The 19,469-nt window shown below is 46.7% G+C and overlaps 4 protein-coding genes across 6 annotated transcripts; 2 read left to right on the top strand and 2 right to left on the bottom strand.

The window, feature by feature from the left end:
• Positions 1-2,251: 2,251 nt before the first annotated feature.
• On the top strand, positions 2,252-11,843 carry LOC6592790 (oxysterol-binding protein-related protein 9). 2 transcript variants are annotated; one of them, XM_026987022.1, is made up of 15 exons: positions 2,252-2,713; positions 4,394-4,522; positions 4,803-5,030; positions 5,120-5,197; positions 6,676-6,898; positions 7,065-7,188; positions 8,377-8,772; positions 8,833-8,984; positions 9,043-9,144; positions 9,215-9,389; positions 9,455-9,590; positions 9,647-9,733; positions 10,262-10,383; positions 10,496-10,601; positions 10,674-11,843. In XM_026987022.1, exons 1-15 carry the CDS (start codon positions 2,534-2,536, stop codon positions 10,758-10,760), a joined length of 2,325 nt encoding a protein of 774 aa, XP_026842823.1. In that variant the 5' UTR covers positions 2,252-2,533; the 3' UTR covers positions 10,761-11,843. The 2 variants fall into 2 exon arrangements, with proteins under 2 accessions (XP_026842823.1, XP_026842824.1); XM_026987023.1 differs by lacking the exons at positions 2,252-2,713; positions 4,394-4,522; positions 4,803-5,030; ... (1 more) ...; positions 6,676-6,898; positions 7,065-7,188 and adding an exon at positions 7,825-8,083.
• On the bottom strand, positions 2,909-4,212 carry LOC6592922 (elongation of very long chain fatty acids protein 7). Its single transcript, XM_026987024.1, has 5 exons — positions 4,091-4,212; positions 3,907-4,021; positions 3,658-3,751; positions 3,344-3,590; positions 2,909-3,271 (listed from the first exon to the last, which is right to left on the bottom strand). Exons 1-5 carry the CDS (start codon positions 4,104-4,106, stop codon positions 2,949-2,951), a joined length of 795 nt encoding a protein of 264 aa, XP_026842825.1. The 5' UTR covers positions 4,107-4,212; the 3' UTR covers positions 2,909-2,948.
• LOC6592923 lies at positions 5,204-6,409 on the bottom strand. Its single transcript, XM_002018407.2, has one exon. The coding sequence runs from the start codon at positions 6,297-6,299 to the stop codon at positions 5,259-5,261; it is 1,041 nt and encodes a 346-aa protein (XP_002018443.2). The 5' UTR covers positions 6,300-6,409; the 3' UTR covers positions 5,204-5,258.
• A 745-nt stretch (positions 11,844-12,588) lies between the features above and the next one.
• LOC6592924 (protein transport protein Sec24A) lies at positions 12,589-18,601 on the top strand. 2 transcript variants are annotated; one of them, XM_026985095.1, is made up of 10 exons: positions 12,589-12,697; positions 14,081-15,610; positions 15,673-15,799; positions 15,868-16,367; positions 16,435-16,657; positions 16,719-17,341; positions 17,406-17,632; positions 17,701-17,798; positions 17,861-17,999; positions 18,068-18,601. In XM_026985095.1, the coding sequence occupies exons 2-10, from the start codon at positions 14,099-14,101 to the stop codon at positions 18,177-18,179; spliced, it is 3,561 nt and encodes a 1,186-aa protein (XP_026840896.1). In that variant the 5' UTR covers positions 12,589-12,697; positions 14,081-14,098; the 3' UTR covers positions 18,180-18,601. The 2 variants fall into 2 exon arrangements, with proteins under 2 accessions (XP_026840896.1, XP_002018444.1); XM_002018408.2 differs by having other exon boundaries at positions 16,432-16,657.
• The last annotated feature ends 868 nt before the right edge of the window (positions 18,602-19,469 follow it).

Genomic DNA, 19,469 nt, shown 5'->3' with positions numbered 1-19,469 from the left:
TCATCTATTAATTTAATTTTAGATTTTATATAAAAATCCAATAAATGCAAGTATTACGAATAGGCCAATCATGTATAGAATTGATTCATCAATCGAATAAAATTGAGTGGGCATGGCTAAATGTTCCATATAGATAGTATTATTCAACGGAACAAAGAATATGAGAAAATTTGAATTCGCCGCAATTCGCCGCAGTTCGCCGCATTTCACCCCAATTCGCTTTAGCAACAATGAGTCTCATTCCATACACAATGTTGCGGCAACATTTACTTGAAAACCTTGTTTAGTCAAAATACAATAAAAGCAAGTATTAGGAATACGCCGGTTAAATATAAAATTGATTCATTAATCGTATAAAATTATGTGGGCATAGATAAAGGCCCGGTTGACAACATTTAAATCCTTGTCGCTCACATTCAAAAAAGTTCGATTTGGCGCGCACCACTCGGTATATTTTTCAAATGAGACCGTATATTTCGGTGATGTTCTGAGGGTCATACTGTAGAAATACTGGTTTTCGCCGCGCTCCCATGGTATTTTTGTAAATTTCATCAATATATTAATTAAATTTTCAATTTTATATAAAAATCCGATAAATGCAAGTATTTTGAATAGGCCAATCATGTATAGAATTGATTCATCAATCGAATAAAATTGAGTGGGCATGGCTAAATGTTCTATATAAATAGTATTATTCAACGGAACAAAGAATATGAGAAAATTTGAATTCGCCGCAGTTCGCCGCATTTCACCCCAATTCGCTTTAGCAACAATGAGTCTCATTCCATACACAAATGTTGCGCATTCCATACACAAAAGTTGCTGCAACATTTACTTGAAAGCCGTTTTTTGGTCAAAATAAAATACATTAAGGTAATTAAAAGAAGCAATCTTGTAGAAAATGCATTTATCTATGGGATAAAGCTAAGTGGGCAAATCTATATAGCTTGAAATATAGGCAATACCCGATTCGCCGCAGTTTCGCTTTAGCAACAATGAGTCCCATTCAACACAATGTTGCGGCAACATTTACTTGAAAACCGTGTTTTAGTCAAAATACAATAAAAGCAAGGACTACAAACTAACCAATTTTGTAGAAAATTGCTTCATTAATCGTATAAAATTATGTGGGCATAGATAAAGGCCCGGTTGACAACATTTAAATCCTTGTCGCTCACATTCAAAAAAGTTCGATTTGGCGCGCACCACTCGGTATATTTTTCAAGTGAGACCGTATATACTGTAGAAACTGGTTTTCGCCGCGCTCCCATGTGGTGTTTTTTAGTATTTTTGTCATCTATTAATTTAATTTTAGATTTTATATAAAAATCCAAAAAATGCAAGTATTACGAATAGGCCAATCATGTATAGAATTGATTCATCAATCGAATAAAATTGAGTGGGCATGGCTAAATGTTCCATATAGATAGTATTATTCAACGGAACAAAGAATATGAGAAAATTTGAATTCGCCGCAATTCGCCGCAGTTCGCCGCATTTCACCCCAATTCGCTTTAGCAACAATGAGTCTCATTCCATACACAAATGTTGCGCATTCCATACACAAAAGTTGCTGCAACATTTACTTGAAAGCCGTTTTTTGGTCAAAATAAAATACATTAAGGTAATTAAAAGAAGCAATCTTGTAGAAAATACATTTATCTATGGGATAAAGCAATATAGGCAATACCCGATTCGCCGCAGTTTTGCTTTAGCAACAATGAGTCCCATTCCATACACAAACATGTTGCTGATTCCATGCACACATACCCTGGGGGAAATGGATGTTATAGAATTGAGAAAATGTTTGTCTTCCAAGGCTCAGTGGGTATCAGGATCTACATAAATATATACAAGATACTTATAATGTACTTGAATATGTCTAAAGAATATCAATTTGATTAAAGGTCTTTGTAAATTACGTTTGATCTTCATATAAAATTAACAAAATAGGGTGCACAAAGGCCTATACGCGCATCATGTCTTTAAATACCAGCCACATTGCGACTGATTTTTTGTTGAACTATTTTGTTCAAACCTTGTTTTAGTCAAAATACAATAAAAGCAAGGACTAAAAACTAACCAATTGTGTAGAAAATTGATTCATCAATGGGTTAAAATTATGTGGGCATGGCTAAATGTTCTATGTAACTGGTAATATTCCACGGAAGATCAAAAACGAGGAACATGTAAAACAGAACTTAAATTCGTCAGTATATTTACGGTATATTTTTAAAATGACACGGTATATTTCTGTATATTTCTGAGGGTCGGACCGTATATCGGAGCACCCGCGGTCACTCTGTACCTTTGTTTTGCAAAACGGACTCGAGTCCGGGAAGCCCGTGAGCGAGATTTTTTGACCGAGAAGAGCAAGGAGGGATCATATTGCGTCATCAGCATCGTTTAGCCAAGTTTCTCCAATTGGTTGGCGCGAGCGCCAGCGGCACGGAAAGATCCAGGCAAGGCAGTCGTGGAGGAGGGGCGAGCTCAGGCTCAGGCTGCAGATACTGATACTGCAGCCGCTGGAAAAATGGCCAGTACTCCTTCAAGTGCGCCCAGTTCTGGTGCTGGATTTGGAGCTGGAGCTGGGGCTGGTGCCGGCGCCAGCACACTGGAAGGAACCCTGAGCAAATGGACGAACGTGATGAAGGGCTGGCAGTACCGCTTCTTCGTGCTGGACGAGAATGCGGGCCTGCTCTCCTACTACACGGTGAGTGTGTGTGCGACAGATAGTGAGCGCTGTATGTCAGCTGGAATATGAATAATAGCATGCCAATAACATTTCTCCACGTATCACGCCGAGACTCCGATACCGACGCCTCCAACCAGAATCACAGCAATTGCCCAGAACTATTATCTTATCTGCATTGTGCATTTGGATAAATTGTATAGAGATAAAGGCAGATTTGTTGGTCCGGACGAATGTATTGTTCTTATTCATATATTTACTCCACAGAAGATTCGCTCTTGCCATGCTTTGGGCTACTGTAGGCTCTCGTAAAAAAGTCATAAAAGCCATACAACATGACCGTTATAACAAACGTGAAGTAGCCAAAAACTACTTTCGGAATGCCGCAAAATGCAGTCTGGAACGCCACCTGGGTCAATATGAGGCAGAACTGCACCATTTGAATCACTGTAATGAACTTCTTGACGGGCGTCAGAGCGCGGATAGTGCTCTTATCGGCCACCGCTGCCACTAAGTAATACGAGTACATGAAGATGTGCACAACGGAGTTGAGGAAGACGACGTAGTAAGCAGCAAGACCTGTTGACGAAGTGAAGGGGAATGGATAGCATTACACTTTGAATCATTGGATGGCAGATCAAAGAACATTACCATTCTGGTTGTAGTGTATAAGAATATATACTAGCGTCAGGGTGGACAAGTGATGGAAAAGGTGCAGATTTGACACTTGATTCTGCTTCTTGCGCAGCACAAAGATCACCGTCTCCAAAAGCTCCGACGCCTTCAGAAAAAAGAGGAAGTATGCCAGCTCAAAGTAGCGCCTCACCATCTCGGGACTGCTGCCGAGGTCTCGGCATTTCCAGAAAATATATATGGAATTGTCCGACAGATAGAAAATCTGTGAAAGATTCAAACAAACATCCGAGATCACAGATCTTGCATCGCTCCCGCTCCTACTCACTCACCTCTCTAATGATGTATATGCAGGAGACGACCTGGATCACGTTGTGGGCTATAATCAGCTTTTTGAGCTCGTAGGGCTTGCGGAACTGCATAAATCTGAAAGTGGACAACGGATTGAAAGCTCGTTTCCGACTAGTTCTTGCATAATTTTGTCGAAGGCCCTGAATTGCTTAAAATATTTTCTGTACAAAGGTTCAACTTGGTTCAGTGGCATGAAATGCAAACGAGCTTCATTATCATATCAGACTTACAGTGGACCCACCGACGTCACGAAGTACAGATATATGCCTAGCGTGGCAACCATGAACCACGGATCCGCCATCATCCAAGGATGTTTCAAATCCACCATCACTTTGGCACTCGCACCTAAAATTCGACAGATTAGATGGGAGCTGGAGTGTAGATGGGATAATATCCATAGTCCTTGGTGCTCACTTGTTGCCGCTTCCATGGTTGACCGTTTATAGGAGTATCCTTCACAGCTACTCCTTGAGATATGCGTTCCTTGAGATAGAGAGATAGCACCGATTGCGCGTTCTATTGCCTCCAACTGCTGGCGTACATCTAAGCGGCTGCATTCCGCAGCACATTATTTTTAATTCCACAGTAGCATTGATTTGAATTCATTGATTTCGGAACCACCGCAATCACCTTTGACGCATTCCCGTCCAAAGTACTGGACGGAGGGACTCTGTTTAATGAGCTTACCCAAATTTCAACGCATTTCTCTGCTTCCAGTCCAAGGAGAAGATGATGAAGGGCGTGCGACGCGGATGTGTGCGACTCAAGGACGCCCTGATCGGCATCGATGATCAGGAGGATAACACCTTCACAATAACCGTCGATCACAAGACTTTTCATTTTCAGGCAAGTGCCCGGCACGTGTGTGCATCAATTGAATAAAACTACTCGTTGATTTAAAAATTAAAATACGACGTATGTGTTGACGTACAAGCAGCCACCTTTCCCTCTTTGACCCTTAACCCTTCCTCAGTCAGAATAACAACACTTTGTGTTCAACCTATTACAACCATGGAAGAGTATGTACTCTTCGGCTCGGCTTGTCCCTCTTCCGTTCTTCCTTTTGGTGGTTGGCGCTTTGTAACGATAAAACTTTTTTCTCTCTCACTGGTGTCGGTGTATGCAGGCGCGACATAGCGAGGAGCGGGAGCAGTGGGTGAGACGTTTGGAGGACACAATACGACGCCACGCGAACCGCTCGCGTCTGTGGGACAGTCAGAGCGCCTTCTACATCGCTGGCGGGTATACCAAGGAGTCCAGCTATGGCGGCAAACGGCCCAATCACCTGGAGCTGCTAGCACGCCGCGTTTCCGAAGCGGATGCCTACCTCCAGCTGATGATAGAGCAGACAAACGTGAGTTGTTCTCGCAACCTTGTGTCCCTTCCCACGGAATGCAAACGAATTATGTAATTTAACGTATTTTTTTCTTCCACTCAAAACAGTTGCTGGAAAAGCGCATCGCGGAGCTGAGCGACCCCGACGAGCAGGCCAAATGTAAAGCGCTACAGGACAACGCCAGTGTAAGTACGCGAAGGGTCGAACGGAGGGGCGGGCAGTCGGTGAATGTCAATTTAACGGAAGTTACGTGGGCGGTACCTCTGTGAGGCCGATTTCCAGGTGTAGCTCGTCGCGGAAGCCGTTTGAGAGCTTCTGCATCTCGGCATAAGTCAGTCGCCAGTAGTTAGAATCCACGGGCATGAAGCGGTGCGTTTCCTGGCTCCGGTTGACTTCCCGCACACGCACCACACTACATCCCATGACAGCGGCATCGCGGCCGCATAAATAAAGTGTGGCATTCAGTTTACGCCTGATGTTGGGCGTGACCAGCCAGATCACGAAAATGTGATCCGTGTATTGGTCCAGCAGGTGGCTTTGGCGCGCCTGCAACTTTTCCGAGAGCATAGCACTGGGCTTCGTCCTGCACATTAAAACAACAACGGGTATGTCGCTCTCCATGTGCACGTGCTGCTGCGGCAGGAAGCTGTTGTAGACCTTCCGGCGCATTGGGCTCTTCTGTTGAACAAACTGCTGTTCCACCGTGCCGCAGTAGGCAAGCAGCCCCAGCACCTGGTTCACCCCAAAGGGATAGTTCATGGCCTGAAAGGACAACACCGTGCGTTGGCCCTCCATCAGCCGGTGGCACTGCTGGACGCCAGAATTCTCCTGCTCGTGGTCGAAGAGATAGTGCAGCAGAAGCAACTGGCTGTCCATTTGGCGCCGACAGTTCTGATATGGGCACTTACTTGGGCCGAATCGAATGAAAACCATTTCGTCTTTGCATTCCGGCGCGTTGCAGTTATTTATCTCCACCTTCGGAGAGCCATTCTCTGCAGTAGACACTTCAATGGTATCGGGCTCCAGGCGCGCCATGAGCTCCCGTTGCAGCTGCTGGTGCTGCTCCTTCTGTCGCTCCAACTTTTCTATATCCTGTCGAATACCAATCAAGTCGAAGCTCAGCGCGCAGAAACTCGACTGCAGACTGAGGCTTGCCATCTTGAGTTGCATATCCTTCTCCTCCAGGCGTCTCTTGTAGGCATCGACCCGGGAGCTGACCTCAGCCATGCTGTGCTTGAACGGATCAAGCAGCTCGGTGTCCGAATCACCCTCCATTTTATTCTCCATTTCGCTGAACTCTCGGACACAAAATCTAACAAAATATATATATATAGTATTTATTACTGGAATTACGAATTTACGATATACTAGTAGTCTAGTCTATCTAAAGTAACTTTAACGACACACGTTTTCCAAGGCACACTATTTAGGCCTCTCTTCCCCCCGCCATCCCCATCGATTTAAAATGCAAGTTCAGGGTTAGCCCTATGGCCAGATGCACGAGCTTGGGAGAATAACACCCGCCCAGCAGCTGGCAGAGGGGTCTGCTGGCCAACAGTCGCTCTTCATTTCCTTGCCAAACTTTGGCGAAGGCGAATCGATTGGCCTGGCCTGTCCATTGAAAAAAAAATAAAGAAAACCAAAATACCCCTTCTCTTTGCAGGCCATGCTGGATCACATCAAGCACTCGATTGTTAGCCTACAGATTGCCAAAAACATGGCCCATCCCATCAATGGCATATACAACGGTCCCCAGGCAGCCGCATCAACAACCTCCTCGGCCAGCGGCGGTGTCATCATCGGCGGTGGCATAGGGATGTCAAAGGATATGTTAGCCGGCAAGGGCGAACCAGGGGACGACGAGGATGATTCAATCACGGAAAATGGTGAGTGGTCAAGTGCTAGAATGCCACAAATTTGTTTAGCATTGTAAATATCTCGGTGGGCAATTAGCTCAGGGTCAAGTGGGCCTCTGGTCGATTGCTCCTCGAGTTCTATTTAAGCTAATATTGCCAGTCTATTGCTAATTCCGATTTGTATTCCGCTTTGCAGCCACCACAGCGCCCCTGGGTCTGGTTGTGCCCGAGACCTCCTACTCGAGCAGCGAAGGTGAAGAGGACTTTTACGATGCCCACGATGATCCCTATACCAGCCTAGGCAGCTCTCCGATTGGCTGGTGAGTAGAAGAGTCCCTCCTACAGCAGGATGAAACTGCTGACGACAGCCTCTAGAAATGCCATCCATCAGCGGTCAGGATGTGAGGTGATGCGGCAGCCGGTTAGCATGATGCGTACGCAAATTACGCATTCATTGGGCTGCCATTGAACCATTGCCTCGCCTCCTCTTCCCCCACCGCAATATACGTACATATGCCGATACTCCTCTTGCCCCCCTCAAGCGTCACGAGCCACCTCCTCCTCCTGCTGTTCCAGTTGGACGCATGCGCCTGGGGAGCCCCTGCCGAATGCAATGCCTGACGTACCCTTTGAAAGTTCGTCGCAGTTGCAGCAGTTCCGGAGGTCTGTAATTTTGGCCATGTCGCGTGTAAATAATAAATACAATTTCCCCACCGACCCTGCTTGCCCTCCTGCTCCACGACAGTAGACCCCTTCGTGGCGACACAGCTGACGCGTCCAAGCTTTCGTCTTCGTTTTCGTGGTGGCTTGTCGCGCGACGTTGCCTTCGTCGTCTTCTGTTTGTGTCCGTGACTGTGACTGTGACTGTAGCTGTATCTGTGTCCGTGTATCGTCCTGTCAGTTGTAGTTGCGTTCGTCATCGACTCGCAGCGCGTGGTGAAGTGCACCACCGTTCATACTCTTAAACCCTCTCGACGACTGGAATTTTCAATAGATTTTTCAGCAATGGCCGAAATGGCCTAGGCAACGCACAAAATAGCAGCGGCTTTCCTTCCTTTTGTTTCCGTTTGTTTTCCATTCGATTCGTTGCCTCCGCAGGAGGATGCACTGCGAAGCTGTACGCCGTCTGGTGCACTAAAGCTTGAACAGCAGCAGCAGGAGTGTCCCTCCCTCCCACGCCATGTTTAAGAAGTGGGTCCGACGCGTGAGTCTGAGGTGAGCAAAGAGCCATCCCACCTGCATGTGCCACCAATTACAGCTGTGTATGTGTGTGTGCGTATCTGTGTGGATGGTTGGTAATGTTTGTGTGTGCTAGGTCGCTGTAAGTGTTCCGTTTTATAAATTATAAATGAAGCAAGCAACAGTGGAGGAGGAGCGGCAGGAGGCTGTCATCTCCCAAGTGACGCCAGCCCTGACATCATGCTGGAGGATTTATGTCAGCGCATAATTTATGCCCAAGCGCCGCACGAATCTTAATCAACAAGTTCTGATTCGACTTCACTTTGCAGCGCCACGCGGGGCTTCGCAGAGCCCACATCACCCACCCACGACGGGGAGGCCACTGGGCCGCCGACTGAGACGGTTACCAGGACACTGCCGGAAATAGAGGAGAGCGCTGCGGATGGGGATGCGGTGGCGAGCAGGGCAACCAAGTCGGCCAAGAACTCGATGAGCTCTCGCAGCGACAGCTACGACAATGGCATTGACTATGACGCACTGTACGAAGAGGAGGAGGAGAATGACCTCAGCATGGAGGCGCATGGCTCGATGATCACCCATCTGTTGTCGCAGGTAAAGATTGGCATGGACCTCACCAAGGTGGTCCTGCCCACCTTCATCTTGGAGCGTCGCTCTCTGTTGGAGATGTATGCCGACTACTTTGCCCATCCCGATTTGTTTATAAAGTGAGTGTGCGGATGTCTTTCCAAAAAAATCAGCAACTGAGTGATGCGCTTAACCCACAGAATCTCGGAGCTGGACGACCCACGCGATCGAATTGTCCAGGTCTGCCGCTGGTATCTGAGTGCCTACCACGCCGGACGCAAGAGTGCGGTGGCCAAGAAGCCCTACAATCCCATACTGGGTGAAGTCTTTCAATGTCACTGGGATCTTCCTGGTAAGTAGCCAGAAGCCACAATCAATACTCTCTAATGGACTGGGGACATATTTTTTAGACGAAGTTCAGGACACTAACGAGGTGCACGACGGCCCAGTGCCCTGGTGCCGGCGGGATCAGCTAACCTTCTTAGCGGAGCAGGTGTCCCATCATCCGCCAAGTAAGAAAACCAAATGCACCACAAATGAATGCCGTTAACCGAATGCACCGTCTCCTTCTGTCCTTTGCAGTTTCGGCCTTCTATGCTGAGCATTATAATAAGAAAATCACTTTTGCGGCCCACGTCTGGACAAAGTCAAAGTTCTTGGGCCTCTCCATCGGCGTGCACAACATCGGCGAGGGCGTCGTCACCCTGGTGGACCGCAGCGAGGAGTATATTGTAACCTTCCCCAATGGCTACGGGAGGCAAGTGTTTAGATCAGACTTCTCCCTGCCTTCCTGTTCTTCAATGAAGTATTTTGCTCCCGTAGATCTATATTAACGGTGCCTTGGATTGAGCTGGGCGGCTCGGTGGAAATCAAATGTCCACAGACGGGCTACCATGCCAACGTGGAGTTCCTCACGAAGCCCTTCTATGGCGGCAAGCGCAACAAGGTCTCCGCAGAGGTTTGCTGACTGCCTGTGGCTTAAGTTGGACACTTATTGATTGAGATTATTCGCAGGTCTACGCGCCCAACGATAAGAAACCTTTTGTGTCCATAGCCGGCGAGTGGAGCGGCCTGATGGAGGCCAAATGGCATGATAAGAATGTAAGTTGTCCGTTGCCTCTTGTTGCCTGTGTTGTCGTGTATGTAGTCGTGTATTTACTGTACTATCTCATACTGTTTTTGTAAATGTTGAAACCTATTTATATACTTATCCCCCCTTTATGCCTACACTGCGCCCAAAACGCTGCAAGAAACAACCACACGAGTTGGCAGCCAAATCCTCTACACCCTCTACATTAACCTCTACCACCCTGTACCTCTACTTACTTTTCACGGTTCTTCTGCTTTTCTCTTAAATAGTTTGGGTGCATTTCCTGTGTATTTACTTTGTTTATCTAGAAAATTAATACTACCAACTATCCAATCCAACCACAATATAAACTTAACCATGTGCTCGTTTAGCTACTACTCCTCTGCCTGTCTGTCCAAATTGTTGAACTTTTCAAACTGTTTATGTGTACCTGTATAACATATTATACATATATGTTGTGTGTTGAGTATCAGAGCTGCTCTGAGTATTGCTGTTGATCGCCTAGTGACCCGTGTATGTGTGCCTCTTGAATTTTCTAGAAAACCGAAGTATTCGTTGACGTAAATCGCATACCAATATTTAAGAAACAAGTTCGACCAATCGTTGAGCAGGATGAATACGAATCGCGACGCGTTTGGAAGGAAGTGACAGCGGGACTCAAGTAATCAGATCACCAATATCCCAATCAATCAATTAACCCCGCAATACGGACACCAAATAATCACCACTCTCTCTCTCTCTCTCTCTGTTTGCGTTTTATGCTCTTCCCACAGATTTAACGACATTGAACGTGCCACCAATGCCAAATTTGTTGTGGAACAACAGCAGAGGGATCAAGTCAAGATGCGCAAAGAATACGACCTGGCCTGGGAGCACAAGGTAATCAAATTAAACCCCCATTCAATACCTGGCCAATATCTGACAGAGTGTATGTGTACCCCTAACGATCAGCACTTCAAGCCCGTGGGCGAAAACTGGATCTACGCCAAGTCGCTGAGTCAGCGCATCTATTTGCAGGAGAAGGAGGCCAGAAGATAATGCATACAACTGAAGGCGGCAGAGAAGACATCAAGAGAAACACCAAAAATGTTTATATATATATATGATTCATATCAAGAACGAGCCTCAACTATATGTAAAATTTCCACAAGTGCGCAAACCCCTGAACACTGACGATACAACGTAACATATGCAGGAAACGATGGAGCAACAGAATGTCGGGACAGAATTCGCAGGAGATGATTTTACCTCTAGAGTCTGTCTATTAAGTGTAAATAATATACCCAGATGCAGAAATAAGAAAAGCATAATCCAAGGCAGGACAAACGACGGAACGATGGATTGAAGAGGAAAGCTAAGCTCTTCTGAAACGGGTTGCAATACATGAGTGATACTTGAGAGCGGCGGACACTCACTAGAAACTATCTACACACAATTAACACAATTATTATTTCCTAAGTACTAGTGTGTTTCAAAGGCAATCGCAGTAAACTGCAAAACAAAGAACACCAATTCAATACCTTTTACATTACTAACAAACTAACTAAAAGTAACAGAAATGGAAACCAATACCAATACCAATAGTGGGATATATCAAAAGTTGTAGAATATGAAGAATAGAGATTTAAGGATAGAAATTCTATTTTTGAAATAAAAGACTCTGCTATAGACGAAATACAATACTGATAGGAATGTATGTATGTATGTATCTCCATCGATACAGCATCTAACGCTTGTTTCTAAAACCGAACCCAACACACACACCGTGCACAACGATAATGATTTGTCCTTGCATAGTTTTTATATCCAATACGATTATATTATATATATACACACCTCTACTAGTATTATGTTTCGAATTCCAATTGTCACAATGATGAATAAAGCTTTACTAACAGCCCGCTGCTAACACTCCAACGAAATACATACACCACTACCATAATACAGTAATGCGATTAAATTAAAACTACATTTTTGAAATGAACTATCCTAGCTAGCCTTCAATTTTAAAAACTCCTAAGACCTACAATACCACACCCACTGCAAAGCTACCGAATACTCCACGCAAAGTTAACGAAAAGTGAATCGAATACAAAATATACGCTTCGATATTTAAAATAATATTAAAAGATAAAAGACGAAACTGTAGGATAACAAAATGTAGTTCTCCTAGAAGAATAGCCCAACAACAAATTCGGATTTGGATCAATTGATAGCCTGTCCAACCGTTACTTACAGAACTTGTATATATTTTTTCGAATTTCTTTTGAAACCGAAATGTTAAACATGTAATAGAGCCAATACTCTAACAAATTTATTGTAATGGAGCCTAGATACGATTACTGCAAATAAAACAATTTATTCTTTAAGTCACCTACGATGTTCTTTAGATATTGTTTCATAGAACATTGTAGACCTCTGAAATGCAGGTTTTACCCAAATATAGTTTGCAATATTCCACTGTGCACACACACAGAACATATGGCTCTCGAACAGCTGATGGACGGTTGTCTGGCAAGACTGCAACCAGTGCTGCCAGAATTTCCGAGTCAAAGTTAGCTAGATTCAACAAATGGCTAATATATCTTCACTCCCTGAAATTAAATTGAAATACATCAATGGAAATCGTAGTTGGGGAAACATTGTCGTGTTCTGCGCATTTACATGAAAGGAAGACCAGGGAAGAGAGCATTTAAATCGCAATTTATATATGTACCTGTAATAAAAAAAGCTTAATCTAGCCTTAAATAAGCTAAAATGGTAGCACTGTCTGCCACACTATTCTCTTCAACCCCGATGATGTTTTCAAACAGACGGTCACACTGATTGACGTGGCCTCAAAATTTTTTGTTCCTTTTCGGGCTCGCAAAAAGTCTTAAAATTTATAATTTGTGATTAGCGTTGCACAGCAAGTTAGTTTAACAGCCCATAGACGTTGGCGTCCATAAACCTCCCCACAAACGCGAAAGACGCCAGTGAGTAAAATAAAGAGAGAGCGCAAAATCATTGAAAGCCCCAGCCAGGAAAATTTCAATCATTCGCGTTTTCGGAAATAATTGCCAATTAATAAGTAACCAGCACTCCAGTGCAGGGACCCCACCCCTTTATAAATAAAAACAGCAACAAAAGCTCCATTCGACAAATAATTACGAAAAAGACGGCCAAAGCGCAGTTCTGCTGCGTTCGGTGCGTGCGTGAAAAGAGCGAAAAATCGCACATAAAGGGCGGAAGAAGAAGAGACAACTACAAAGTGCAAGTGCTGCGCCTCTGCTGGTCAAGTACTAAGTGAAAAACGCGATTTTCTTGGGTCTGCGCCCAATTGTTAGTGTGTGTGTCTGTGCTGTTGCTTGTGGCGTTGCATACCTCTTGGGTTATGCAGAAAGGTGATGGGTTCTGGTGATAGTTCTATAATTTCTAGACGGCAGCAACAGCCCGAATGAGTGGGTGATGGGCGGCGGGGGGAAGAGCGAATGACTACCCAGAGACAGAAAGACGGGGAAGGGCAGGGCAGGGCGGTAGTTAGGCACGTCATCAAAAATGTTGCTTTGTTATCTGTTTTAGTCCCTGCCGTCTGAGCGAAAGTGATTTTTACGGGGGGCCCCCAGTTGGAGTTACCAGCTCCCAGTAGCAGTTCCTTCCTGCTTCCGCTATCAGACTGCTGTGCAAACACTGAGTGGAGTCTGTGCCAGTGGCCTTTGGCCCACCTGCTTATTAGCGAGCGTCGTCGTCGATCATCGCTTGCTACGAGGTCAAGCACACACACAGCATATAACACGCTTAATCGGAGCTTTTTTTCACGTCTCCGGCCGTCTCGTCGAAGCTGTTTAAATAAACGAATTTGATACAAATTTCCAACTTATATCCAAATAAATGTTGACGCAGACACTATAAAGCATACACACAGCAATAACAGCCATGTATTCGGCATATACATACATACTCGTAAATAGAGAGTGTACAATGGGCCCATAAAAGCAATAATGATAGCAATTGAAGACGAAGAAGAAGCTCGTTACGCATTCCATATTGCAGTCTGATATGGCCGCTGGCATTGCATGCAATTAGAGGCCACAGACAAGGGTTTCCTCTACCCCATTCCATTGATTCCAATTGGTATTCTGATCTGGAATGAGTTATCAGCCGCACGTTCGGCCCTAGAGCTTTCCCAGTCCATGTAACTCGTATTCTGGCATTGAACGATAAGATAGCAAAGTAGTCAACGTGTGACAGTCAAGAGAGCAGCCCTGCTATTAGGGCCAATTTGTTTCGACACTAACTAACCTTCAGGGAGATAAGATACTGGCACAATGACTGGCTGAAGATCACAACTCACAGATCGCATCTCCCTCTGCTTTCAGATCGTATGCATTAGCAGAATGTCCGCCTACAATCAGAACTTTGTGCCACCCGCCGCCGCCCCTGCGAACGGCAACCAGGGCAGCAGTCTGGTCAACGGTCTGCCCGGAGCAGTCCCGCATCAACAGCAGCCTCCGCAAGCGGCAGCAGCACAGCAATATCTCCAGCAGAAGGCACAGCCACAGCTACAGCAACAGCAACAGCAATTCCAGCAGCCACCAGTCCCGTATCCAGGGAGCAGCAACAACAGCAGTCAGCCGCCGCCGTTGCAGTTCAACAGCAATATTGTGAACAAGTTTCTGCCGCCTTCCTCGACGAGTGCCAACAATGGGGCGCCACCGCCCAGCACTCTGCCGTCTCATTTGCGTCCGCCCACCGCCAACGGACCGACGACACTAACGAATGGCAGCAACGGAGCGAACAGCGCCAACTCGTCGCGTACCGCCTCGCCAGGACTGATGAGTGTTCCTCAACAAGGAGGGGCGCCGCCGATGCCCCAGAATACCCAATATGCGCACGGAGCTCCCCCACCAGCAGCTCGACCAATACAGCCCCAATCTGTGGCCAGTCTGACGAGCAATATGCACCAAATGAATATGAATCGGACCAATGGACAACCATCCGCTAATACTGCGCCGACGCCGCAGCAGTTGCAGCAGGTACCACCACAACAGCAGCAGCAGCATCAGCATCCGCTAGCGAACCCCATGACTGGGCCGTTTATGGGGAACAAGCCCCCCAATCTGAATCCTAGTGCGTCGAGAGTGATCGGCAGTCCACCGACGGGTGGTGCCCAGCCAGTGCCCGTGCCAGCGTCAGGCCAACGAATCATGTACGGTGGCACGCCTGCGAGCAATGATCAGCAGAACAACAATCTGCAAAGGGCTGCACCGCCGCCTGGAGCAGGAACCGCCTGGCCGCCAAGTCTCCCAAAGGCAGCAGTGCCTGGAATTCCGCCCCCAATGCAGACGCAGCCTCAGGCACAGTTAGCGTCGTTCGCTCCGCCGCAGCCGCAACCTCAGGCACAGTCCGCTCCGTTCGCTCCGCCGCAGCAGTATCAGTATGGCCAGGCCTACCAGCAGCCGCTGCATCAACCGCCGCTACCACAGCAGCAGCAGCCAGCACCGCCCCCTGGCATGTTCGGAGCTCAGACCAGCAGCGCGCCTTTGCAGTACCAGGCGCAGCCGCCGCCTCCGTCGATGCAACCGCAAGGACAGCATCCTTACGCCCAGCCACAGCCAACATCCGGTCCGCCGCAGCTTGGCGCACCGGTTCCGTTGAATGTTGCCCAGCAGGGATTTAGTCGGCTCTGGGGCCAGGACACCATCGACCTGATGCAGAACAGACACATCCTCTCGCCGGCCACATTGCCGGCGCCCAAGGTGGTGTTGCACAATCAGTTCCACGAGTCGATCAACTGCAGCCCCAGCATTATGCGCTGCACCGTTACGAAAATCCCCGAGACCAATTCGCTGCTGCAGAAGTCGCGGCTGCCTCTTGGCATAGTGATTCATCCGTTTCGCGATGTGAACGTAAGATGGAGAATCCTTGAATCTCAATCTGAATGCTACAACTAAAGTATTGTATTTCACAGAATCTGCCCGTGATACAGTGCATCAACATTGTGCGCTGCCGGTTGTGCCGCACGTACATCAATCCCTTTGTCTATTTTGTGGACAGCAAGATGTGGAAGTGCAACCTCTGCTATCGCGTGAACGAGTGTGAGTTACAGTTGAATCGAATCCCTTATCAATGACAAGAAACGATATGCAAATTCTGCCTCTTTCAGTGCCCGAAGATTTCCAGTTCGATCCGGCCACCAAGACCTACGGCGATGTGACCCGACGGCCAGAAGTGCGCTCCAGCACCATTGAGTTCATTGCGCCGTCGGAGTACATGCTACGTCCACCGCAGCCGGCCATGTATCTGTTCCTCTTCGACGTGTCGATCATTGCCCAGCAGAGCGGCTACCTGGAGGCGGCCTGTTCGGTGCTCAACCGGCATTTGGACGAGATGCCAGGCGATGCACGGACTCAGGTGGGCTTCATCTGCTACGACAGCTTCGTGCACTTCTACAGCATGGCTGAGGGTCTGAATCAGCCGCACGAGATGACGCTGCTGGACATTGACGAGCCCTTCCTGCCGCGTCCCGACAGCCTCCTGGTGAACCTCAAGGAGTGCAAAGAGCTGGTGCGTGATCTCCTCAAGCTTCTGCCCAAACGATTCGCCCACACACATGATCCCGGCTCCGCTCTGGGTTCCGCCTTGCAGGTGGCCTTCAAGCTGATGGTAACTACTCGTAAAACTCGGGGATATTTAGAAACGATGACATTCCTTTGTATTGTAATCGCAGCAGTCGTCTGGTGGACGCATCACCGTCTTTCAAGCGTGCCTTCCCAACAAGGGTCCCGGCTCTCTGGAGCCGCGCGAGGATCCCAACAATCGCTCGGCCAAGGATGTGGCACACCTAAATCCGGCCACGGACTTCTACAAGCGCTTTGCGCTAGAGTGCTCGGGCTACCAGATTGCCTGCGACCTCTTCCTGATGAACCAGCAGTACAGCGACATGGCGACCATTTGTGAGTCTACCCAGGATGACCCCTACTCCATCCGTTCACTAATATATTCCCCCACTTGCAGCTGGCATCAGCAAACACAGCGGCGGCTGTGTCCACCATTTCCCGCTGTACCAGAAGACCAAGCAGCATATGGTGGACTCGTTCAGGATGTGCTTCAAGCGCTATCTGACACGCAAAATCGGCTTCGAGGCGGTGATGCGCATCCGTTGCACTCGCGGCCTGCAGGTTCACACATTCCACGGCAACTTCTTTGTGCGCTCCACGGATCTGCTGTCGCTGCCCAACGTTAACCCGGATGCGGGCTACGGAATGCAAATTTCGTACGAGGAGAGCCTCACCGACGTCAAGACGATCTGCTTCCAGGCAGCGCTTCTCTACACGAACAGCGAGGGCGAGCGACGCATTCGGGTGCATACGGTGTGCCTGCCGGTGACGTCGTCGCTGCCCGAGGTTATGCACTCCGCCGACACGGAGGCGATTATCGGGCTGCTGTCCAAGATGGCCGTGGACCGGTCAATAGCCTCGAATCTGTCCGATGCTCGCGACGCCTTCATCAATGCAACCATCGACGTGTTCAATGCATTTAAGATTGCACAAAATCTGCCCTCCGGACAGTCGGGCCAACTGATTGCTCCCCGTAGTCTGGCTCTGATGCCCCTCTACATCTTAGGGCTGCTCAAGCATGTATGTATTTATGTATATCCTTCAATTCGCAGTCAATATCGTTTCCCTAAACTCTTCGTTTTAGCCTGCTTTCCGTGTGGGAACTAGCACACGCCTGGATGATCGTGTGTATGCCATGGACTGCATGAAGACCTTGCCGCTGGATCAGCTGATGAAGTTTGTCTATCCGGAGCTGTACAAGATCGATGTGCTCATCTACCATGCCCGCAACTCCAATGCGAGCACGACTGAAGAAGACGACGAGGAGGAGCCGCTACCGGAAGTGCCACGCCTGCAATTATCTGCGGAGCAGTAAGTTCGAAAACCGTATATCCTCGTACAGACAGATAAATTTAACAAATTAAATTTACAATTTAAAGCCTGGACTCTCGTTCCATATTCCTGATGGACTGTGGCCAACTGATAATGCTCTATGTCGGCCTCAATGTGCCACCCGATGTCCTGGAGGCAGTGCTGGGTAAGATATCTGTCGCCCCAGGGTAAACTTCCTGGCTTTAATGCTGTCCTTCTCGGTTTTAGGCATCAGCTCAACTGCGGAGCTGGGCGACTACGTGTATGGATTGCCTCATATTGTGAGTGCCGAGTACGATATACTGCAGCGCTTTTTGTTGCGCCTCAACTACGACAAACCCTATTCGGCACTGGTACAGATAATCAGGTGAGTGCTTCAAATCCAGCGTAAAGAGGGCCAATTTCTAATCGATTTCTCTTCTGTCCGAAAAACAGAGACACGAGCACGGCCAAGGGTCAGTTTATTGAGAGATTAACCGACGATCGCAGTGAATCGAGTTTATCGTACTATGAATTCTTGCAACACATTCGGGCTCAGGTTAAATAGTATATAAGCAGAGAATCCTACTATAATTGCATACAGCAGAAATACGAGTCTACGACTCTGGTGTCTAATGGCAGGAAATACGAGTGGAGAACATTATATGGGATATAGGCAGACGAGATGCAATTACAAGGACCAGTAGTCTGATCCACTACCCTCACATCCTCACCCTCCCCTCAATCGCGTAACTTAGGTGTAACTTTTAAGTGCATGTATTTATTTATTTGTTGATTTATTGCACTAAAATCACTAAAAAAAAATTGCAACAGAAAAGAGAAAAGGTAAAAGAGAGTTATGTGTATCTTGTCACAATTGAAACTAGATCGAACACAAGTCAGGCTAACCAGTCAGTAGACCCTCCCGCAAGCGGACATGCAATGTTATTTATTATAGATATGTTATACAATAAACAGAATCCACACACACCCGCGCCCGCTATTGTAAATTATAATTTATTAAATGCAATTTTTCTTTGCTCATTTTCGAGCTGCTTCCAAACATTCTGCAAACAAAAACTCAGTCCCAAACAGCACACGTTGTTGTTATGCTTTTGCTGTTTTCAATAGTATTTATTGCCCAAAATGAAACGAAACAGAACAGAAATATTATTTTACAAGTGTATTTATTTATAAGAGAAAATATTGGGCTACTGCAGGGCTTTTTGTTTCAATGTGCGAGTACGATTATGAGTAGCTAGCCAAGTTATTTAAAATGTGTGTGTGTGTACGTAGGGGAATAGTTTCGGTATTGTGAACGTCTTACGCCTAGAAAGATTATTATACTATAACAAAATACATATATATATAACAGTCCCACGATCCCACAGTAAAGGGAGGGCCCTAGGTAAGATTAGTTTGTGAAAGACGCATGTGAAACGGATCCGGAAAGAGCTGCCGCAAAAAGACATTCGTTTCGGTACCGGAATTTGTTAACTAATCGAAAACATTATACATATGCTGTACTATACTTTATACACATACGAGTACGTCAAAAGCTAAATAAAGTTTTATTTAAAGCATAGACCAATGCATTTATTGCATGTCGAGCTCACATAGTAGAAGACATAGATTTAGTAGTCCTTGAAATGTGGCGACTACTTTTCCCCAACTGCCATTAGAAATTTGACATTCTGTTGTATTGTCATTGGATTATTCAGTTTCAAATTGAGTCTCGTTCGGAGAACAACGATTCGGTTCTTTAATTTTCACAAATTTAATTTGAAATAACTCCATGGCTTCCATCTATGAAACAACTGACCATGGCAGCAATGAAAAAAAACGCTCGGTCGCCGAG

The sequence above is a fragment of the Drosophila persimilis genome, unplaced genomic scaffold, assembly GCF_003286085.1.
Source record: "Drosophila persimilis strain 14011-0111.01,24,50 unplaced genomic scaffold, DperRS2 tig00000002-arrow-pilon, whole genome shotgun sequence".
NCBI classification, from domain to species: Eukaryota; Metazoa; Arthropoda; class Insecta; order Diptera; family Drosophilidae; genus Drosophila; species Drosophila persimilis.
Note: the sequence above shows the minus strand (reverse complement) of the source record. Positions and strands in the feature narration are given on the sequence as shown.